This window comes from Mauremys reevesii, linkage group 13 (assembly GCF_016161935.1).
Source record: "Mauremys reevesii isolate NIE-2019 linkage group 13, ASM1616193v1, whole genome shotgun sequence".
Lineage (NCBI taxonomy): Eukaryota > Metazoa > Chordata > Testudines > Geoemydidae > Mauremys > Mauremys reevesii.
The window spans coordinates 41,386,642-41,406,760 of NC_052635.1; the positions used below are offsets into that span (position 1 = coordinate 41,386,642).

Here is a 20,119-nt window from a genome sequence, read left to right on the forward strand (position 1 = left end):
TAGCAGACAGAAGGAGGAATACTTTCTATTTGCTGCCCAGACAAAACATTTGAGAGCGGTGTTTTAGGTACCAGTAAGCTAAGAGGCCAACAACAGCTCGGAGGGGAAAAAAAATCTTTAAGAAACAAACGAGCACATAGAAGAGGCCTCCTCAAAATACTCCCCCCCCCCCCCCACCGCCACCTCCAAATTTATATAGCCCTGACCCAATGCACCACTGAAGTTACTGCAAAGCCTGTGGTTTCAGTGTTCAGGCCTGGTGTACAGAAACAAGGATTTTGGTTTCTTACCTAAAAGAACCTCCCCCAGGTTCTTTCAGTTTATTCTTTTGAGCGGCAGCTGCTTGTGGTGAAATAGTGGACAGAGCTTTGTTTCCAGATAATACTGTTGGTTTTACCACAGGTACTGCAAGAAAATAAAGTCAATATTTGTGAAGCTCCATCTCAAGTGCTGTAGATAAAACATTTTAGCTCAACATTTTAATTATTTTTGGGTAGGTTCATTGTCAACTTTGGCACAAAGGTGTTTTTTAAAATGGCAGCAGTACAAAAGTAAAAAAATGATGATATTTTTAGTTATTCTTCTTTCCCAACCATTTTTGCTGAATTTAAAAACCCTCCTCTGAAGCGTGTCCACCCCGAGCATTAAAGCATCATGCATGAAACAGTCTAGAAGTAACAGATATTTCAGTTCAGTCACAAAGAATTTAAACTGATGTTCACACAAAAAACTTAATTGCCACAAGCCATATTTATACTACAAATCATCAGAGGTATCTATCCTATGGCCTGCGAGCCATACACGGCCCAAAAGAGCATTTTATAAAGGCCTGAAGCCTGCTTTAACACAATATACCTACAGCCAATTCATCAGCATTTTGTCATCAGGTTTGTCTACACTGGCAAGTGAAAGACAAAACTTTTGTCGTTCAGAAGTGTTTAAAAAAACCGGACACATCCCCAAAAGTTTTGTCGAAGACGAGCACCAGTGTGAACAGCGCTTTGTCGGCAGGAGTCTCTCTTGCCGACAAACAGCGGCTACACTGCGTGTCTTTTAGCAACATGGCTGTAGTGGCACAGCCGTGCACTAAAAGCTGCGCAGTGTAGCCATAGCCTTAGTTTACACAAGTTTGTAAACAGGCTGTTTATACACACAGTATTGTCTAATACATACAAAACAAGCTGAACTTAAAACATAAAAATCAATACCAGTGACTTTAAATCTTATTAAACTATGTAAAATCTGCTTGGCTCACACAAGGTTGTGCTTAGATTTATGTGGCCCTCCTGGGTAATAAGATCAGGCAACACTGCTAGAAAAGTTCTTACAAAAAAAATACACTTTTTTTTTTTTTTAAAGAAAGATTGAGATGTATTGGAAACGAAAGCAAACCACTAGCTATGGCAACATGAATTTACTACAGTGCCTTGTGCAATATTAGGAACCAGGATCTTTGCTGACTTCTAGTTTTATTCTCTACCTAGACAAAGGCTTTAACAAGCAACAAACAAATTCTGACTTTGAATGCATTTATCTAGTGGCTTCCTCTGAACTTGATAAAAGATTCACACATATCTAAGGAAAGAATTTGGTTCTGAATGATTTAATGAGACACAGCAATACCTGCAGTGTTGCCTAGTGCAGTGTTTCTCAACCTTTTTGAGATCAGAAACCAGCTTGCTGCGTTCCTAAACCATGTCAGGGAGATCTCAGGGACTGGTGCCAAATCAACAGACCAATCATTGAGAAACACTGGTCTAGTGGATAGGGCTCTGCACTGGGACTCAGAAAACGTGGGTTCTACTTCCAACTCTGACACTGGCCTACCGGGTAATCTTCAGAAGGTCCTTTCACCTCTCTCTCTCTCTCTCTCTCAGTATCCCCAGCTTTAAAACCCTCCTTTGTCAAACCCTTTGAGATCTAATGATGCAAAGTGCTACATTATAGCTAAGTATTAAAAGAAAAGTACAATTTTTCAGCTATATTCATTCCCAAGTAAAGTATCAATCCTGTTTTAGAAGTGTATTAAAGGTCATTTAAAAAAAATACTATTAAAGAGCATAAGAGTATCAAAAATCTTTTCTTACCTGTCTGAAGTTGGTTCAGTTGAATTTGTTGAGGAGCTGTAAGCATAATACGATTATGTGGTTGCCGCAATGCTACCATAGGGGTTTGTGTCAACGTTACCTGTGGAGGCCTTATCAATGCCCCTCCTTTTTGAGACTGTTGGATAACCTGCCAATAAGTTGAGAGAAAATAATGTTAAACTATTTGAGGAACAACGATACAGAAGATGTTAATCAAATGGATATACAAATCCTTATGCCAACCTTTAGACTGGTGAATAGACGTGTTTGAGCAAGAGCAAAATTAGAAGTGATACAATCTTAAAGTATTTATTTTTAAACCATCTTTAGACATACCCTATTTCATGGAAAATGAACAGCGTGGTTGCTGCAGGTTAAATTTCTTCTCTACAGGCAAAAGTCAAAAATAGCCAATTTCTAGAGATATTTAGGGTCAAATAGTCAGCTAAAGTCTCTAAATTTCCATGTACATGTTCAGATTTGAGTTAAAGTAGCTGAAAATTTGACCCTTAGATAAAAACCTGACTTTAAGATAGTTATTCATGTCTACCTTTCAGAATCACTGTCTCCTCCTCAAAAATAGATGGGAAAATTTTTCAAGTGGTGGATTCATGAACTGAAGACAAATTTAACAGGAAGCTTCTCTTTTTAGCCCACCTGCTAACTGCAACCTGTCAAATTGTCATTCAATGCTACCGTAGAATGCTATACTAAAGAAAGTGATTTAGCATGAACGAGCTTTCTTGTCGCAACTAGAATTCTTCAGTTTTCAGCAATCCTTTACTACCAAACTGCCACAAAAAGATAGTTTACGAACTCCTTCCAGACCCAAGATTGTAACTTCCATAATTCTGTGACTCTGGCTTTAGCTTTGCCCCTATATGTTCCTTTCTAAACAGTTACTGGACATATAGTCTGACTTCTTGTAAGTCAAGCAACAAGTATTAAGGACTAAGTGATCAATTTAGCACTCTCTTTTGTAGGCTCCAAATGCCTTAATAAAAAGTCAACACACCAGGTTATACGTTAGTCAGACTGAACCTATCTGCCACCAAATATCTCTTTCGAGATGGTATCTTAACACTATTTTTTACTGGATGGTTACAAGCAACTCCCCTTTAGATTTGTTATTGAAAATTCTGAATAGCAAAGACTTATAATGTATCAAGTGAAGGTCTAATACCTGGGAACTTCTAAGTCTTACCTAGTCCTACCATAAATTTGCTATTACCTTCAACAAGTCATTTAACATCACTATGCCTCAGTTTTCTGGTGTGTAAAACTAGTTATAATCTAATTTACTTCCTTGTCAGTTCTGAGGATTACTTAATTTAAAAAAATCTCTTTGAAAATGTGAAGTGCCAGACTTTTAAGTCAGACCTTTTTTGAACAAAAGAAAACCAGTTATTTAAATGGAGAGAGTATAGCAGGATCAAAGATTCTTCTCTCGCACAATAAATCTATAGTCCTCTGGATGAACTCTAGGAGTTTACCATTTAATCCTGCAAGGAAGTTTGAACTACAGGCCAACAGAGTTGGAGGCAGATCATTACTTGAGGGACATATTTGCTGAAAATACTGGTCTGATGAGAGTGCAATACCCTAATTTTGCAATCTGCCTCTTAGTAATCTTCGAAGTTAAGCAGCAAGAAAGCTATCTATACATTCCAAAATTCTTGTCATGAATACTAGCTGTTAAACTTACACCAGGAATCTTTACAATTACAGTTCTTGCATCAAACTTGAAAGTCCAAAACCTCCTCTGGAGTGAGAAGTGTTGAGTAAACCTTTTGGATTTGATTCACATACGGGTTCTAAAATTATTTCATGATATACATTTAGTTATACTATATAGGATTGCTAATTTTGACAATACACCAACAACTTAGTAGATAAAGACAGAATGTCTATGACCTGGTTAGGATGGTAGGTCCAGCCTATTCTTTAATTTTCCACCCGTCTATGAAAATATTAGTAAGAGTCTAAAACATCCATATGGAGATATTTCCTATTCCCAGAACCACTCATAATCTTTCCCTTTTTTGAGTGTAGCTAGCTCACAGCAAGAGATGCTTTTGGTATTCAAACTAACATCTGAAAGAGGTAGTTTCCTATTGGTTAAGATGAAGTTGCTATAGCTTCCACGCAGGGCACAAAAAGCAAAGTGGATTTTAAATCAGAAGGCATCACCATCATCAAATGAAAATTTTTGAGAATGATGGTCTATCACGGCCCTCTCCAGAGACTTTGGTTAAGTATCAAATCTACTGCCACTGATCTACAGAATAGCTTCTAAAAACTCAATCATATCTTAAGAAACACTGCAAAGGCACCCCCTGTAGATAATTAGTTTCACATTTCTTTTGCTAGATGTGCTCAAGTCCTCCACAGGTTATCCCACACTGCTACATATTGGCGTGAAGACCACACAACAGATATGCAAATATAGTCTAGTAAACTAGTAATTGTTTCATCCTAGCAAATATGGTCAGTATCCCATTAAACAAAATAAGAAAATAATTCACAGCTTATGCTTAATTTCCATTTTGCTTTCTCAGACTGTGCAGACAGGTCATAGCGAATCATAGAAATGTAGGCTTGGAAGGGACCTTGAGAAGTCATCAAGTCCAGTGTCCTGCACTGAGACAGGATGAATTCATTTGTCTAAGGAAATAAACAAATAATGCCTTTACACAAAGATGCTGCGCCCTGCCCCCCCCCATCCCTCAAATTCTAGACAGACGTAGATTCTAAGCAGACATCACAATAAATATCAATACTGGCCAATAATGATCTATATAAATAATCTGCGAAGGCAACTGGAAAAGCAACCATAAATACAGAAAAATGCTTTGCTGCCTTAAGGAGAAGAGATTCTACATCATCAGATTTTGTTTCTTCCTATCCTGCTTTCACTAGTATTATCTTTGTGTGCATTCCAATAAACTGCACAAAGCAAAAAGAGGAAGCACGGCCTTGTCATTAGTGTTAATGTGGACTGGGTCTGTGTGCTCTGCCACAAAACTTCTTGTGTGACCTTAGGCAAAATCCCTCTCTCTGGGTAAGTTTATACAGCCTGCGAGAGCAAGCGTCCCAGCCCAGTTTGACAGACTTGGGCTAGTGGGGCTCGCGGTAGCACCATAAAAACAGTTATGTAGACAGCACTTTGAAGTTGCAGCTTAGAGCCCGAGAACCAACCTAACCCACAACTTCGAAGTGCTGTCTACAGAGCTATTTTTAAAGCACTAACACAAGGGCCACAAGCGCAGAGTTTGTCAAACCAGAGGAGGCGTGCTCCCACGGGCTCTGTAGATGTACCCTCTGTGCCTCAGTTCTCCAGCTGCAAAATGGAGATAATACCACCTCGCTACATCACAGAAGTATTGTAAGGATAATATTTTAATCACTGTAAACATACTATGGTGATAAGTGCCATTTTAGTACCCAAAATAGATGTGAATGCTTTTGTATTTTCTATGGACAATTCAAAGTTGAACATGGACATGTGGCAAACTGGTCTATTGCAATATGTTGATCAAGTCCCTTAGAATGGTATCATTACTGTGTTATAATGGGCTTTTGTTAAATGGAATATTAATATTCTTTCCTATTGCTGGTTAATACAAGTTACCAAATGATCTACATTCTTAAAAAAGCCACAAATTGTGTAACCTAGATTTTAAAAAAACAAAAACAAAAAACCCTACAATACTTTATTATTACACATGCCTAAAATCTGGGTCAGTTTGTTTAAAACAGTTCTAAGAATTTACAACCTGGCTATGCATTGATTTAAAATCAGCAAATTCTTTCCTTTTTAATAATTAGGAAATGATAGAGGACTTTAATCACTGTTGTATTTAAAATAATACATTATTTTCCTCTTAGCAGTTACCTTCTTTAAGTGTTCACAGAAAGGTCTCTGGCTGAGCTAAACTGTTAATTTAAGAAGAATAGTCATTATACTTCATAAGCCAATAGATGATGCACTTCAGTTTACGTACCAGTGGTGTAGGTTGCCCTTGTTTGCCAACCCCAACTTGCGTAGGCTGAGTTAGACTAATTACAGGCTGTTGGAGAGTACTTGTTACAGTGGCGGTGGCCTTCCCCGCTGTGCGCTGAACTGAGCTGCTCAGCATCACTGCCGTCAGCGCAGTTGTTGCTTGCGTTGTGGGCTGCTGCTGTTGACTTTGCTGAATGAAAGCTGCCGAGTCTGGGGTTAACTGTCTCAAGGCAGGTAAACTCCTCTGAAGAAAAGAGAAGGAAAGAATTTACTTTCACATAACTAAGGTGAATTCTGGTTAAGTTAACCTTTTTCTGAGTACAGAAATCCTAGATCACCATAGAGCTCTAACGGGAATTATGCAGATATTATTAAAAAGAAAAAAAAAGAAATCAGTGCATTTAATCTCAAACAGTCAAAAATGTGAGTCTGGTTTTACAGTTAAAACATCGTATGTGTGACCCAAGGACCTCTGGATACCATCTAGCAGAAGACACAGGTACAAGGATCCTCTGGGTTCATCAAGAAAATGTAATGTAAAGTCTAATAAAAGCCTGTGTCATACTGGTCATCATAATTATTGCAAGATGTATATATGGAAAATGTGAGAAGTTACGTATATATGCTGAAAATTATGTACTCTAGACCTTGAAGTTAAATGCAGACCATTCAACAGTAGCCTACCTTGTGACAAAATTCTCCAGATAGGAAGTGGGACACATGTCCTTGGTGGACCACAGTATGTCGCACAATGGAAGCCTATTAGCATACTGAGTCAAATGCTAACGAAGAGCTTTCAAAAACTTCAAAAGGAAATTAACAGGAAGAGTAAAATAGGGAGTGTGGGAAATCTAGTTTTTCAGATGAAGATCAAAGTGCTAATATAGTATATCTGGGGGCGCAAGAAGACACTTCCACTGGTGAAGACAAGGTGCAAGCAGGCTTGATCTGACAAAAGGGGCAATCTCAGCCATCCTGGTCGAAAATGCTTGGGAAAGGACTTTAGGTATCTTGTAGAAGACAGGAGATTGTCTTATGAGTTAAGTTTAGGTTCCAGAAAGCTTGTTATGATTTTGTTTTATATGTAACCATTTGTTTCCAATATTCTTTTCATCATTTAAATCTCTGTTCTTTGATAATAAAGTTTATTCTTGTTTTCACTATATAGATCCAGAGTTGAATCCTGCAAGCTAGTCTGTACTATTCCTTTGGGAGGAGAGGATCTGAGAGTATTCAGAGGAACAGGGGCTGAGCATGCCAAAAGGATGCTCTGAGGACTTAGGAGTCCATGTGTGCCTAATCACTTTCTGATACAAAGATAGCGAGGCCTGGAAGGTGGAGCATGTGTTGCCAGAGGGTGGGGGAGTCAATATGAAGCCTTGTCTGTGCTAAGGGCAGGTGGTAGCAAGGTATTGCCAACCCCGGATTAACAGGGTGACTTGCCCCAGGAGCTGGTGAGCCTGGAGCTAAACCAATCTGATTGAAGAATGGCCCCACCCAAGAGGAATGAAGTGATTCCTGTGTAAAAAGGAGCCAGGCTTAAAGTAGTAATAAAGCACAGCTAGGGAAAGAGATGGACAGAAAGTCAGAGCAGCATAGGAAGCTCAGACAGGGAGGAAAGCTCTCTAGCCGGGAGGGAGCCTGACTAGACAGGAAAGAGACTGGGAGACCCAGACGGAAAGCAAGAAGCCTCGAGGTAGGAAGTGGCCCGGGAAAAACTGCAACACAGGTAAAGGAGCAGACGTCACTGTTCAGTACAGGGCCCTGGGCTGGAACCGGGTTCCCCCTACCAACCCCAGTGAAAGGAGTGCAGACTGAACCTCAGACAGGCTGAGAAACCGCCCTAGAGAGGGCAGAAGGATCTGTTTTGTGTTAAGACTTTTGAGATATTTTTAGTTTGGACAGTTCTGACCCCCAAAAGGGGTAAACTTAAGATGGTGACCCAGCCAGAGGGCTGAGTCGCTGGATGCTCCTTGAAGATTTTAGAATCCCAAACCACAATTTTCCATTTGCTACATAGATCAGAGATTTCCTTATATATCAAAGGCAGGAAAAGGCTGTAATAACAAGGTTAAGTGCTTAGCTATGCAGCCTTAAGAGACAGGAAATGCCAAAGTGAAGGTTGCACATGCAACCTTAACTCTGTCCCCCCTTAACCATTTATACACAGTCAGACATTGTTATTGTGTGCTCCTGATCTTCCCAAGCCTCCTCTTTTTGTAGTTTTCCTTGGTGCACTTCGTGTAATTTTAGATTGCAAGTTCCTTGGGGACAAGTATAGTGACGTTCAACTTGTTTTGCGAGGTGCCTACCACGCTTTTCGGTTCCGGAGACAATCATGATTACGTAAGTATTTATGAAAAGTACCAGCTAGACAGCCCTGGAAAGTAAATGTTCTTGTTTGTCCATAAAACACAACAGCAGAGGCACCAACAGTGCAAGTTTCCCCATAATGCTCCATCAGAGTGCTTCAAGCTTGTTCCTCTGAGATCACTTCTAGGAATGAGAGAATACATCAGCCTCCATGCTATTCAATCCTTGGGTCTACCTGCCAAGGCTGCACACGAAGGGGTGAATTGCTTGAAGGGTTTTGCACCGTGGAGAGATAAAAGGCTTTGATCATTGTAAAGAATATTTATGATCCAGATTTCTCACAAAACTAACTTAGCCATTACAGTGGAACCTGTGCTCATTTAGTACAGTTAATAAAACATTGTGGGGAGAAAAAAATCTCAGGAGACTGGGAAGCAAAATATGTATTTGTGTGTTTTAAAGGATCTTTTTAAAAATCTGATCAGGTAACAGTTAAAACATGCCCACATATTGTTCTAGAAGAGCATCTTTCTCATTAAATTGATGTGCTCTTGCTCAGATGAGTAAGCACTGAAAGATAGTAAAAGAATATGGGGCATATGAATTACCTTCAGGAAAGGCACAAGGTAAGGTTGAGGTGAAGAATTAAGTTCTCGGTACAGCCTACTGGTAAAATCTTCTGCTTCAATTTTTCCATCCTATGAAACAAAATAGATATTCAAATTCACCAAATAAATGAACTTTGGACGTTAAGGCCCACACCTATTTCTAAAGGTCCACTAATTTATTAAAGAGAAGTTGTCATTTCCATCATGCCTGGCTATTTTTATTTATCAAAAAGTATTATGGTCATATACATTTTGTAGAATCCAATTGTGAAGTACAAGTTACACCAGTCTCAGACAATTAAATTAACCTAGGCAAGATCAAAAATGCCACAGCCCTGATTTAGAGAGTTGAAACAGAACTGCAACATTACTTGAAAGTTTTATTATAATAAATAGATACTAACACAAAACTTTCCTTTTGGTCCACAAAAAGCACATCCAGTTTTAAAATTCATAGGCTATACAATTTTGCCAGGTACTATATAAATACTAAAAATTTCATCTTTTTTTAATATTGGTATGCAATGTTATTGTCCAAAAATACATCTATAATTAAGAAATTGTTAATTTTCCATACTCAAATACAGCATACTAATGGGCCTTTAATTTAAAAAATCCTTATACTTAATACCACCTTAGACCAGTAAAGCGTTTAGAATTTAAAACTCTAATTTAAATATTCACCATTCATACTGCATTCTTTTTGCATTCCACTCATCTCATGACATTAGGCTAATCAGTTGCACATTCTAGTACAGTGGTTCTCAAACTTTTGTACTGGTGACCCCTTTCAAATAGCAAGCCTCTGAGTGTGACCCCACCCCCTTATAATTAAAAACCCTTTTTTATATATTATTTAACACCATTATAAATGCTGGATGCAAAGCGGGGTTTGGGATGAAGGCTGACAGCTTGCAACCCCCCTCCCCCATGTAATAACCTCGCAACCCCGAGGGGTCCCGACCCCCAGTTTGAGAACCCTGTTCTAGTACAACGGTATATCATCTGCATTGCAAATGCTACAGGAAACTGTTGGGTTTAAAAAAGTCCATTTTAATTCATAAGAAAAACCATATGCAGAATATCTATTCATCTTAGGTTTTATAAAACCCTGTTTCATAAAACAACTTTATTCATTAAATTTAGCCAGCATCTCTTGATTTATCAGTAGTTTTAATGAGCTTTTCTTACCAACAAGTTTTGTACTAGCTCTTTCACGTTAGCTGTAGTCTCTGAAGACTGTTTTCCAGATGAAGCCAGTTTTATTAATGTGGATAGAAAATTCTTGCATTTCTTCACATTCTCCATAGTTTCCTATTGGGGAGGGAAAAGAAAGTTAGGGAAGATAAGAGGAAGGCAAGATGTGCCTCTTCAGTTGGAAGTTTACCAGACATGCTCTTTTACATGACGGTTTAAACAAAATAAAAAAAAGCAAGCAGAAAATATTTTATTCCTACTAAAAAGTTCTGTCATATGGGAAGCACTGGTTTCAAAGCGACCTGGGGACTTCCAGTTCCTGCTGCCCTGAAATATGAAAGCACCATGCAGGTGATACTCTCAAAGGCAGGGTGCTTCCAAAGTGGTGGCATGCTCTAATGGTTGCTTACAAAGAAAGAACTCCTTTGGCTTATGACCTGGTTGTGGTCTGAGGCGCAAGGTCCTCTGATCTTTCTGCTATAACCCCACAACACACAGAATATTAGCGAAGACTTCACATACTAGATAGCGTGAAGTGTAGAATAAAATTGACAGAATGTTTGCAGGTGTGGCGCAATGAAACATTTTATATTTCTATTCTTAAAACATAGTAATTTACAATGATGTTTGAAATTGGAGTGCACATAAGATATTTGGGGAATGGAAGTCAAGACCATATCATGTAACCTCATGCTTAAATAGTGTATTACAAGTAGGTATTGGTGATTATCTCCCTATAGAACAAAGGGCACTCCAGCTTGATTCTGTCTCTTATGCCATCACTCACTGCCTGTCTTGAAGATATAGGCTACATATCTTGAACCAGTAATTCTTGAGTTCTAATCCTATTCGGACATTGAATAAATTGTCACAGCAAGTGATTTGCCCACGTCCCAGAGGGCAGTCAAAGTGCTTTGAAAAAGGAAGAGTTCTATATAAATGCTACACTACCAACCATAAAAAAAGGTTGTTACAAATCAAAATTCAGCTCATGCTTGCTTAAATGTACCCTAAATTATATTTTTTCTCCTAAATTTCATTATTTTCTATGAGACCACTAACTCATGGGAAACTCAGCCTTGATGTTAATTTACTTACATGTATGTACAACAGGTGTACAATGAGAACAGTAGCACAGGATTTTAAACATATGTAACCATGATCTTACTGTGGCAGCTGTAGAGGTTGCTGTTGCTCCTTGAACAGTTCTCTGAGTTCCAGTCTGTACAGCTGTTGCTGTACCTAACGCAGTTGTTTGTGCGGTACCACCCAGAACAATCTGAGGCTGTAGAGAACACACACATGGGTTATCCCTTTTGGAGTGTGCAAAAATCTGTCTTTTTGTACCACATAACCAAAGGAGAAGGAATAACCGAATCACTGAACTATGGAACATCCTTCAAAGCTGCTACAAAAAACCCAAACTGGTACTATCTGTCGCAGTTCAGAGAAAGAACCACCAGATGGCAGAACACACTACATATTTAAAATTGAAAATACTGAAAGTTGATTAAAGAATGCATGATTTTTGGTTACAGGATAAAAGTATAACACTGAGCAAGAAAACATGCTCAAATCCCAAAGCATTATTAAGCTAGCGCTGTATTTCTGCTACCTAGACATCCAAAGTTGTTTACCTGTTTCCCTCAACTGCTATTCCTCCCAAAAGGAGGATTTTTTTATTTATTTATTTTTAAACAAGGCATAATGGGTAATGACTTCGCTCTCAGTTGTTTCTATTACTTTTTGGTTGAATAGCTGGAGAGAATAAATTTTCTTCATAAAGTTAAACAAAACTCATTGAATAGGCTTCTAAAATTAATCTAACAGAAAAATGCAAGGTTTTTTTGTATAATATTTTTAATTTGAACATTCCTTTAAAAAATGGCTGCTGTGGTAGAACCCTTCAGCTGGATTCTGAAGTTTGGGGAGAACATGCAGAAGAGGGAGAAGAGCGCTTTCAAACAATTAATAGTTCCAAGCATTTTTTTAAAAAACAGACAAAACACCAAACAATGCAGAAATAATGTCTTTAATTAAAGTTATAACTAGACCCTTCTTTCATGTACAGTACTTGCCTGTTGGCTTTCAAGGTGTATTCCTAAACTACTGATGACAATCCCTTTGCATCAAGAAAATAATTACACATTAGGACTAGTTTTCAGCACTTGCATTAATAGCCCATTTATTAAAAAGTTACTCTTCTGTACTATACAAGGTACACAAGAGAAGGCACTCTAGACTTTTTAAAGCAATGTTTCAGTGTTTTTTGGGAGGAGGGGAAGGAGAGGATTACCCAGTTTACACTGCTGTTGGGAGACTAGAAAAATGAAGTGAAAACCATTGTGTGTTCACTCCAAAAGGCAATGAAGACAGAGTGAATTTGCACATCCAGCACAAGAGTAGTGAAAATGAGGGAGGCACTATTGCATAAAAGAAGGCTCAAATCTGGAAAGGTCACTACAGAGTCTTCCCCCTCAGTATAGGCTAAAACTAGGTTAAAGGAGAACAAGAACTGTTCACTTGGTGCTCAGTGTAAAGAAGGGGAACAGTTAAGAAAACCCTTCAATGATTCATCTGTTGTCAGCTTAAAGGGGAAAGAAAGCATAAAAAATGAAGTTTAGGATGTAGGAATCATATGGTATCAGTCCTGCATATAAAACACTCCATCCCTACTTCCAGATTTTCTTGGTGGTGTGGTTTGAAAGTGTGGGTCACCCTATTTATCAGAACTGTACTTAGGACAGAGTCCCCGAACCCAAGTTGAGGAGGCACCATGAGACATATTGAATCCCTGTGGATATATAAACCAAAAGCAGAAGAGCTGGAGGCAGGAGAAGATAAAGCAATGGTATGAAAATGTTAGAGAGGAATTACAGGGGAGGAGGAAGTTTATAATAAGAACCCTTTAAAAAGCTTAAGCAGAGACAATAATGGATCTATAGTCCTGTAGCATCAAAGTGTTTCAAATCCAAAGAGAAATGTGTGTCTATTCCTCTGGAGAAAAGCATAGGAGGTACTTTAAACAAACACAGAACTTTCAAAAAGAAAGCTGACTTTGAAAGGAATGTTGCTGAGTAGCTGAAGTCCAAAATCTGACATAGTTTACGATTATCAGACATTTTAGGGAGTGGAGGAAAATGTCCTGTGTACTCTAAGTGCTCACCCAGAGATATTCCCAAAGAGTATTTTACTCCAAGTTATTTTAGCAATTCAGTTTCATTGTTCATATGTATGTTTCTACAAACTCACCTGCACTACAGGAGCACGCTGTAACGTTGTTGTGGGCTGTACAGTTGTCTGAGCCTGAGACACCTGCTTGATTATAGTAGTTGGTGTCACCTGCCGTGCAATTATAGGCGTTCCAGGAGCCTACAAAAGAATCCAAACTATGTTAGAGTTTGAACATAGGAATTGCAATTGTTCATCTAGTCGGGTACCCTGCCTCTGATAGCAGCCAGAAGAAGATATTTCAGAGGAAGGTGCACAAAACCCCATAGCGGACTATTATGGAACTACCTGCCAATAGGATTTTTTTACCCTATTTAATGTAACCATGGTGGTCTCATATATAGAAATACCTAACCCTTGAAACAAAAAAAAAATTCATACTAAGCTCTTGGCCTCAATGATTTATTATGGCAATGAGCTCCATGGGTTAACTATGCATGGTCTAAGTATTTTTTTTAATTAGTTTTAAATGTACTGCCAGTCAACTGAAGTGAATATCAGTTCCAGTGAAGACCAGTCAAAGTGTAACACATTAGGGTTGGGGTGCTGTGGTGGCGCTGTGTGGTGAAGCTTGCCCAGCACTGCCTTGACCTATCACTGCCTAAAACCAGCATTATTAGTCCCTGACTTTCCTAATGACTAAATTCACAGCCAAATATTTAAGGAAAATGATTCTTACTTAGGTAAATTAATAAACTCACCGGCACTGTTGATATCTGTACTGGTGGTGCACTGGTAGGTGTTGCAGGACGAGGCGTCATGGTATTTTGGGGCTGGGATTGGGCATGTGCCTGTGCCTGTGCCTGCATCTGTGCCAAGGCTTGTTGAGGGATCATCAGTAACTGTCCATTTTCGCTACGCACAAGGACCATGCCTGTGAAAAAAGAAAGGGGTCAAGAAATATTCTGCACATGCAAGTGGCTACAGAACAAAAAGGGAGCAGCTCTAAGTAGCATTAAAAAGACCAACAAATTTGAAATTAGCATGTACACTGAAATGTATATCCAACTGTGAATAGTCTGATTTTCACAAAATTGGTCTATAAAATTTGAGAGAGAGAAAGATTAAATATCCCAACACTCAACATAAAATCTTGATTAAAAGTAAAGAACATTTCTGTAGTAAGTCTATCAAGTTATGGTACAATATTACATGCACATAATATACAATACCATAAACATTCCACATGGCTAAGGGTTAAAACTAATAATCCTGAAAACATCTTACTTATTCTTTTCTGACTTTAAGGTGTTCACTTTTTATGAAGGGCTTCAATTGAAAGAAAATCCTGCCATTAAACCAGATTCCCATTAGCCTGGCTTAAAAAAAGTTATCAGAAATAGTAACACATTTCTCTAACTTCTAAATTAATTTTCCATAACAAATTTAGCAATGAAAATGGTTATAAAATCATAATCTCTCTCAAGTGCATCTGTAGCAGATGGTACTGTGCTGCATTACACCCCAAAAGATAAATAAAATAGAGAGGGCAATGAGGCAGTCATTCCCTATTCAGTCACATAACCAAACACTTAACCCAACTGGATAGTTGTGGAGAACCAGATTGTAAGTGTTAGATTTTCAGATGGTAGCTGTTGTGTTTGTTTTTGTAACCAGGGCCTGGAATATCTAACCAAAACTTTTCCCAAGTGCTTATTAATTTTGTGTGCCACAGTCAGGCCAATGGGAGCTGTAAGTCCTCAGCACCTCTGAAGAAACCCAAGGAGTCAAGTTAGGGACCCAAAAATAGTGGCAAAAAACCACACACAACAAAACAGTTAACATTTCTAAAAGTTTTGGCTTAAGTGAAAAACTGCACCTACAATTTATTTGCACACACAAAAAAAACAGAGGTGTTATTAAGACCAGAAAACTAAGTCTTAGGCCTCATCTACACTACAAAAGTTGGGCTGACATAAGCTGCCTTACATCAACCTAACTAAAATGTAGCTCCCTACCAATAAATCGCTCACTACACCAACATAATAACTCTACTCTGTGAAAGGTGTAAGTGCTTAGGTTGATTTAGTTAGGTCAATGCAGTGTCCATATAGACACCGCATTGTTTACATCATGTTGCTCCCTTTCAGACTGTTCTAGCTGTCAGCACCCCACAATGGCAGGGCTCAGACTGTCAGCACCTCACACTGACAGTGAGATCAGTGCAAGCGCTCACGGTGAGGATACGCACCGCCAATAGGAGTGTAGTGTGGACATGCCAAAAACAATTTAATTACTGTGGTGGCTGTACATTGACATAATTTAAGTCGACTTTATTTTGTAGTGTAGACTCAGCCTTACGTGTCACTCAGCAAATAAGTTAGAGCATTCTAGATCTCCATCTATAGCTGAAGATCTGTTCTAAGGCAATTTTAGAAGATGAGACTCTGAAACGGTCATGTTCTAGGTTGCTTTTCTAAACAACTGAACACGTGTATATGGACAAACATGTCATTTTCTTGGCATGTTTCCAATCTAGTGCTCTCAAACTATACACACTTGTTTAATTTCTCCACCAGATGACTTCAAAGATAAAGATGACATTGAATTCAGACTGGTTTTCCTCTATATATCCTCACACTGAAATTTAAAAACAAAAACAAAACAAAAAAAAACCACACTGATCTCCAAGAGTTATGTAGTTACCTCTCTTTATAGAAGCAAATCAGCACAAAAAGAATTGAAGATAGTTTACATCAACAAGGAGCCAATTTAAATGACGTCCCTCAACTAGTGTCCAGTTATGACCACTGCACACAAGTTATACCACAAAATATGAATATTTTAAGTGTATTTTTCTGAAGAGGGAAAATTACTAGTTTTTTCCACGGCTATAATCTTGCAAATCATGGAGTTAATTGGATTTAGTTTCTACATGAGATTTCAAAGGAAAAACATTTTCTAGCTAATTAATTAAAAGCAGCATAAAACCTTTCACTTGTGTCATAACTCATGTTTTATCCTGCCGTGTTTATGTTTGTGGAGCTTCGAGAGATGGTAAAATAACTGCTAAACTTTCATGCAAGTAATATCTTAAAAAGGCAACGCTACTTCGGTACAGGAAATTTTGAACTCTCAACCAAGTCAAATTCTCTGTACACTTTAATTTTTTCTCTCTATCACCCTTTATGTACAATACTGATCACTGCAAAAATGGACAACTTCAGAATGTTTTTGAATGAGTAAAAAATTATACAATACAAACTTGTTCACATCCTCAATGAGTATTATTATGTATATATTAAAGTGTCACTGCACAAACTGAACTTGAAATTTTATTCCAGTGTGTAAATGTGAAATAATGGGCAACAAATCCATTTCACCCATTGCTTTGTCACATCTTACACTAACCAGATCTGGAAAGAAGCACTGAATCAGTATAGCTGAATAAGATTAAAACTGAAAATAATCAAACTCCTGCTGTACTTTATAAACAAACCAAGTGCCACGTTCAAGACAAATGCAGTGGCTTGTGACAAATTATGAAATTTAATTTTTTTTTTAAATCAACTGATAAGGCCAGATGAAACTATAAATCCTCCAGTAACAAAGGCCATTACCTTGCAAGTGCATGTGATGGACTTAGTTCTTAAAATTCACAACTTTTGAACTCCCTAGGTTTTTTGTCTCATCCAAAAAATATAAAATTAAGTTTAACTTCTGTTCCCCTTCCCCCAGAAAGAGAAACCGTGAGTGATTCCATCCTATAATAGGCCCTCTTGGCATTGCCCTACTAGTACAAAGAGGGTTTAAAACAGTCCTAAAGGGGTAGCTGGTGATTGTCACCTTGCATGGGGGGCTCTCTAGACTAGGGTGACCAGATGTCCCGGTTTTATAGGGACAGTCCTGATATTTGGGGTTTTTTCTTATATAGGCGCCTATTGACCCCCACCCCGTCTCGATTTTTCACACTTGCTATCTGGTCACCCTACCCTAGACAGTACAAAGTCAACATAGACAGCTCTATCCAACTTGTTCCAGGCCCCACCTCAGTATAGGTGCCATGCTCATTAGATGGCTGGAGTGTGCTGTACTTTTATGGTCCTAGGCTGGCAGAACTGCACTTAGGACACCATTATCATAGAATATTAGGGTTGGAAGGGACCTCAGAAGGTCATCTAGTCCAACCTGCTGCTCAAAGCAGGACCAATCCCCAGATGGATTTTTACCCCAGTTCCCTAAATGGCCCCCTCAAGGATTGAACTCACAACCCTGGGGTTAGCAAGCCAATGCTCAAACCACTGAGCTATCCCTTATTGTCAACTAGGGCTGTCAAGCGACTAAAAAAAAATTAATTGCTATTAATCATGCAATTAAAAAAATTAATCGTGTGATTAATCACACTGTTAATATTAGAACATTAAATATTTTTGGTTTTCTACATTTTCAAATATATTGATTTCAATTACAACATAGAATACGTGTACAGTGCTCACTTTATTTTTATTACAAATATTTACACTGTAAAAAACAAAATAGTATTTTTCAATTTACCTCAGTACTGTAGTGCAATCTCTGTCACAAAAGTTAAACTTACAAATGTAGAATTACATACAAAAAAATAACTGCATTCAAAAATAAAACAATGTAAAGTTTTAGAGCCTAGAAGTCCACTCAGTCCTACTTCTTGTTCAGCCATCGCTCAGATAAACAAGTTTGTTTACATTTGCAGGAGACAATGCTGCCTGCTTCTGGTTCACAATGTCACCTGAAGGCGAGAACAGGCATTCGCAAGGAATTGGTGTAACCAGCGTCGCAAGATATTTACATGCCAGATGCACTAAAGGTTCATGTGTCCCTTCATGCTTCAACCACCATTACAGAGGACATGAATCCATGATGAGGACGGGTTCTGCTCAATAACAATCCAAAGCAGTGCAGACTGACGCATGCTCATGCTCATCATCTGAGTCAGATGCCACCAACAAAAGGTTGATTTTCTTTTTTGGTGGGTCAGGTTCTGTAGTTTCCGCACTGGAGTGTTGCTCTTTTAAGACTTCTAAAAGCATGCTCCACACCTCATCCCTCTCAGATTTTGGAAGGCACTTCAGATTCTTAAACCTTGGGTCGAGTGCTGTAGCTATCTTTAGAAATCTCACATTGGTACCTTCTTTGCATTTTGTCAAATCTGAAGTAAAAGTGTTCTTAAAACGAACATGTACTGAGTCATCTTCCAAGACTACCAGAACATGACATATATGGCAGAATGCGGGTAAAACAGAGCTGAAAACACACAATTCTCCCCCAAGGAGTTCAGTCACAAATTTAATTAACACATAATTTTAACAAGTGTCATCAACATGTCCTCTGGAATGGTGGCTGAAGGGGCATATGAATGTTTAGACTATCTTGTAGCAAGCATTGCAAGGTATACCTCTACCTCGATATAACGCTGTCCTCGGGAGCCAAAAAAATCTTACCGCATTATAGGTAAAACCGCGTTATACCAAACTTGCTTTGATCCACCGGAGTGCTGCTTTACCACTTTATATCCGAATCTGTGTTATATCAGGGTAGAGGTGTATTTACTTGCCAAAGTGTCATGCGAACACCTGTTCTCACTTTCTGGTGACATTGTAAATAAGAAATGGGCAATGTTATCTCCCACAAACGTAAACAAACTTGTTTGTCTTAGTGATTGGCTGAACAAGAAGTAGGACTGAGTGGACTTGAAGGCTTTAAAGTTCTACACTGCACTCAAAAACAAAACAATTATGTAACAAAAAATGCATAAATTTGTAAACTGCACTTTCATGATAAAGAGATTGCACTAGCAGGAGTTCTCAAACTGGGGGTCAGGACCCCTCAGGGGGTCGCGAGGTTATTACATACGGGATTGCGAGCTGTCAGCCTCCAATCCCAAACCTCACTTTTCCTCCAGCATTTATAATGGTGTTAAATATATAAACAAGTGTTTTTAATTTATGGGGGGAGGGGTCACACCAGTACAATAGTTTGAGAATCACTGCACTACAGTACTTGTATGAGGTGAATTGAAAAACACTATTTCAATTATCATTTTACAGTGCAAATATTTGTAATCAAAAGTAATAAAGTGAGCAGTATACATTTTGTATTCTGTGCTGTAATTTAAATCCATACATTTGAAAATGTAGAAAAACATCCTCAAATATTTAATACATTTCAATTGGTATTCTATTGTTTAACAGTGTGATTAAAACTGCAATTAATTTTTTTATCACGATTAATTTTGTTTTAGTTAATCGCATGAGTTAACGAGATTAATCGACAGCCCTACTGTCAACCTATGTCAGAACAGCCTTAAGACTCCTCTGTTTCACACTCCCAAGACTAGAAGTGGTGAAAGAAGGGAGGTAGAGACAAAGACACCAAATGGAGCTCTGGTTCACCTGAAGATCAAGCCCATTAAGTATAATTCCTTGTTCTGAGAGCTAACAAGCAGCAGAATTGGAACATGCATATGCATTATATAGAATAACTATATTAACTGCCTGAAACCAACAGTTGTGAAGCATACCGCAAACAAGCAATAGAATGCATACCAAGAAAGTTTGACTTCTGGCATCATGGAGGAAAAAATAATTTTAGGCACAATTTGTATAAAAGGCTAGAAATTCACATTTGGCAATTAAAACCTTGAACCTGAACAATGGAGAAGCACTACCTCTTCTATTACAGTCCACCCTTCCTGGCTGTTG

The 20,119-nt window shown here is 38.4% G+C and overlaps 1 protein-coding gene across 13 annotated transcripts in view; it reads right to left on the minus strand.

The window, feature by feature from the left end:
- Positions 1-20,119, minus strand: part of TAF4 (TATA-box binding protein associated factor 4) — an 86,602-nt gene that overhangs the window by 21,063 nt on the left and 45,420 nt on the right. For 12 of the 13 annotated variants that reach the window (XR_005587896.1, XM_039498928.1, XM_039498927.1 and 9 more), the window contains 8 exons: positions 14,141-14,313; positions 13,461-13,580; positions 11,377-11,493; positions 10,203-10,325; positions 9,012-9,101; positions 6,092-6,334; positions 2,088-2,235; positions 291-405 (listed from right to left, as the gene is read on the minus strand). Coding sequence is in view for 12 of the 13 variants with exons in the window: in XM_039498928.1 (XP_039354862.1) it covers positions 291-405; positions 2,088-2,235; positions 6,092-6,334; positions 9,012-9,101; positions 10,203-10,325; positions 11,377-11,493; positions 13,461-13,580; positions 14,141-14,313 (1,129 nt within the window). In the remaining variant the exon portion in view is untranslated. The remainder of the gene's footprint in view (positions 1-290; positions 406-2,087; positions 2,236-6,091; positions 6,335-9,011; positions 9,102-10,202; positions 10,326-11,376; positions 11,494-13,460; positions 13,581-14,140; positions 14,314-20,119) is intronic. The other variant, XM_039498926.1, reaches the window with a different exon arrangement.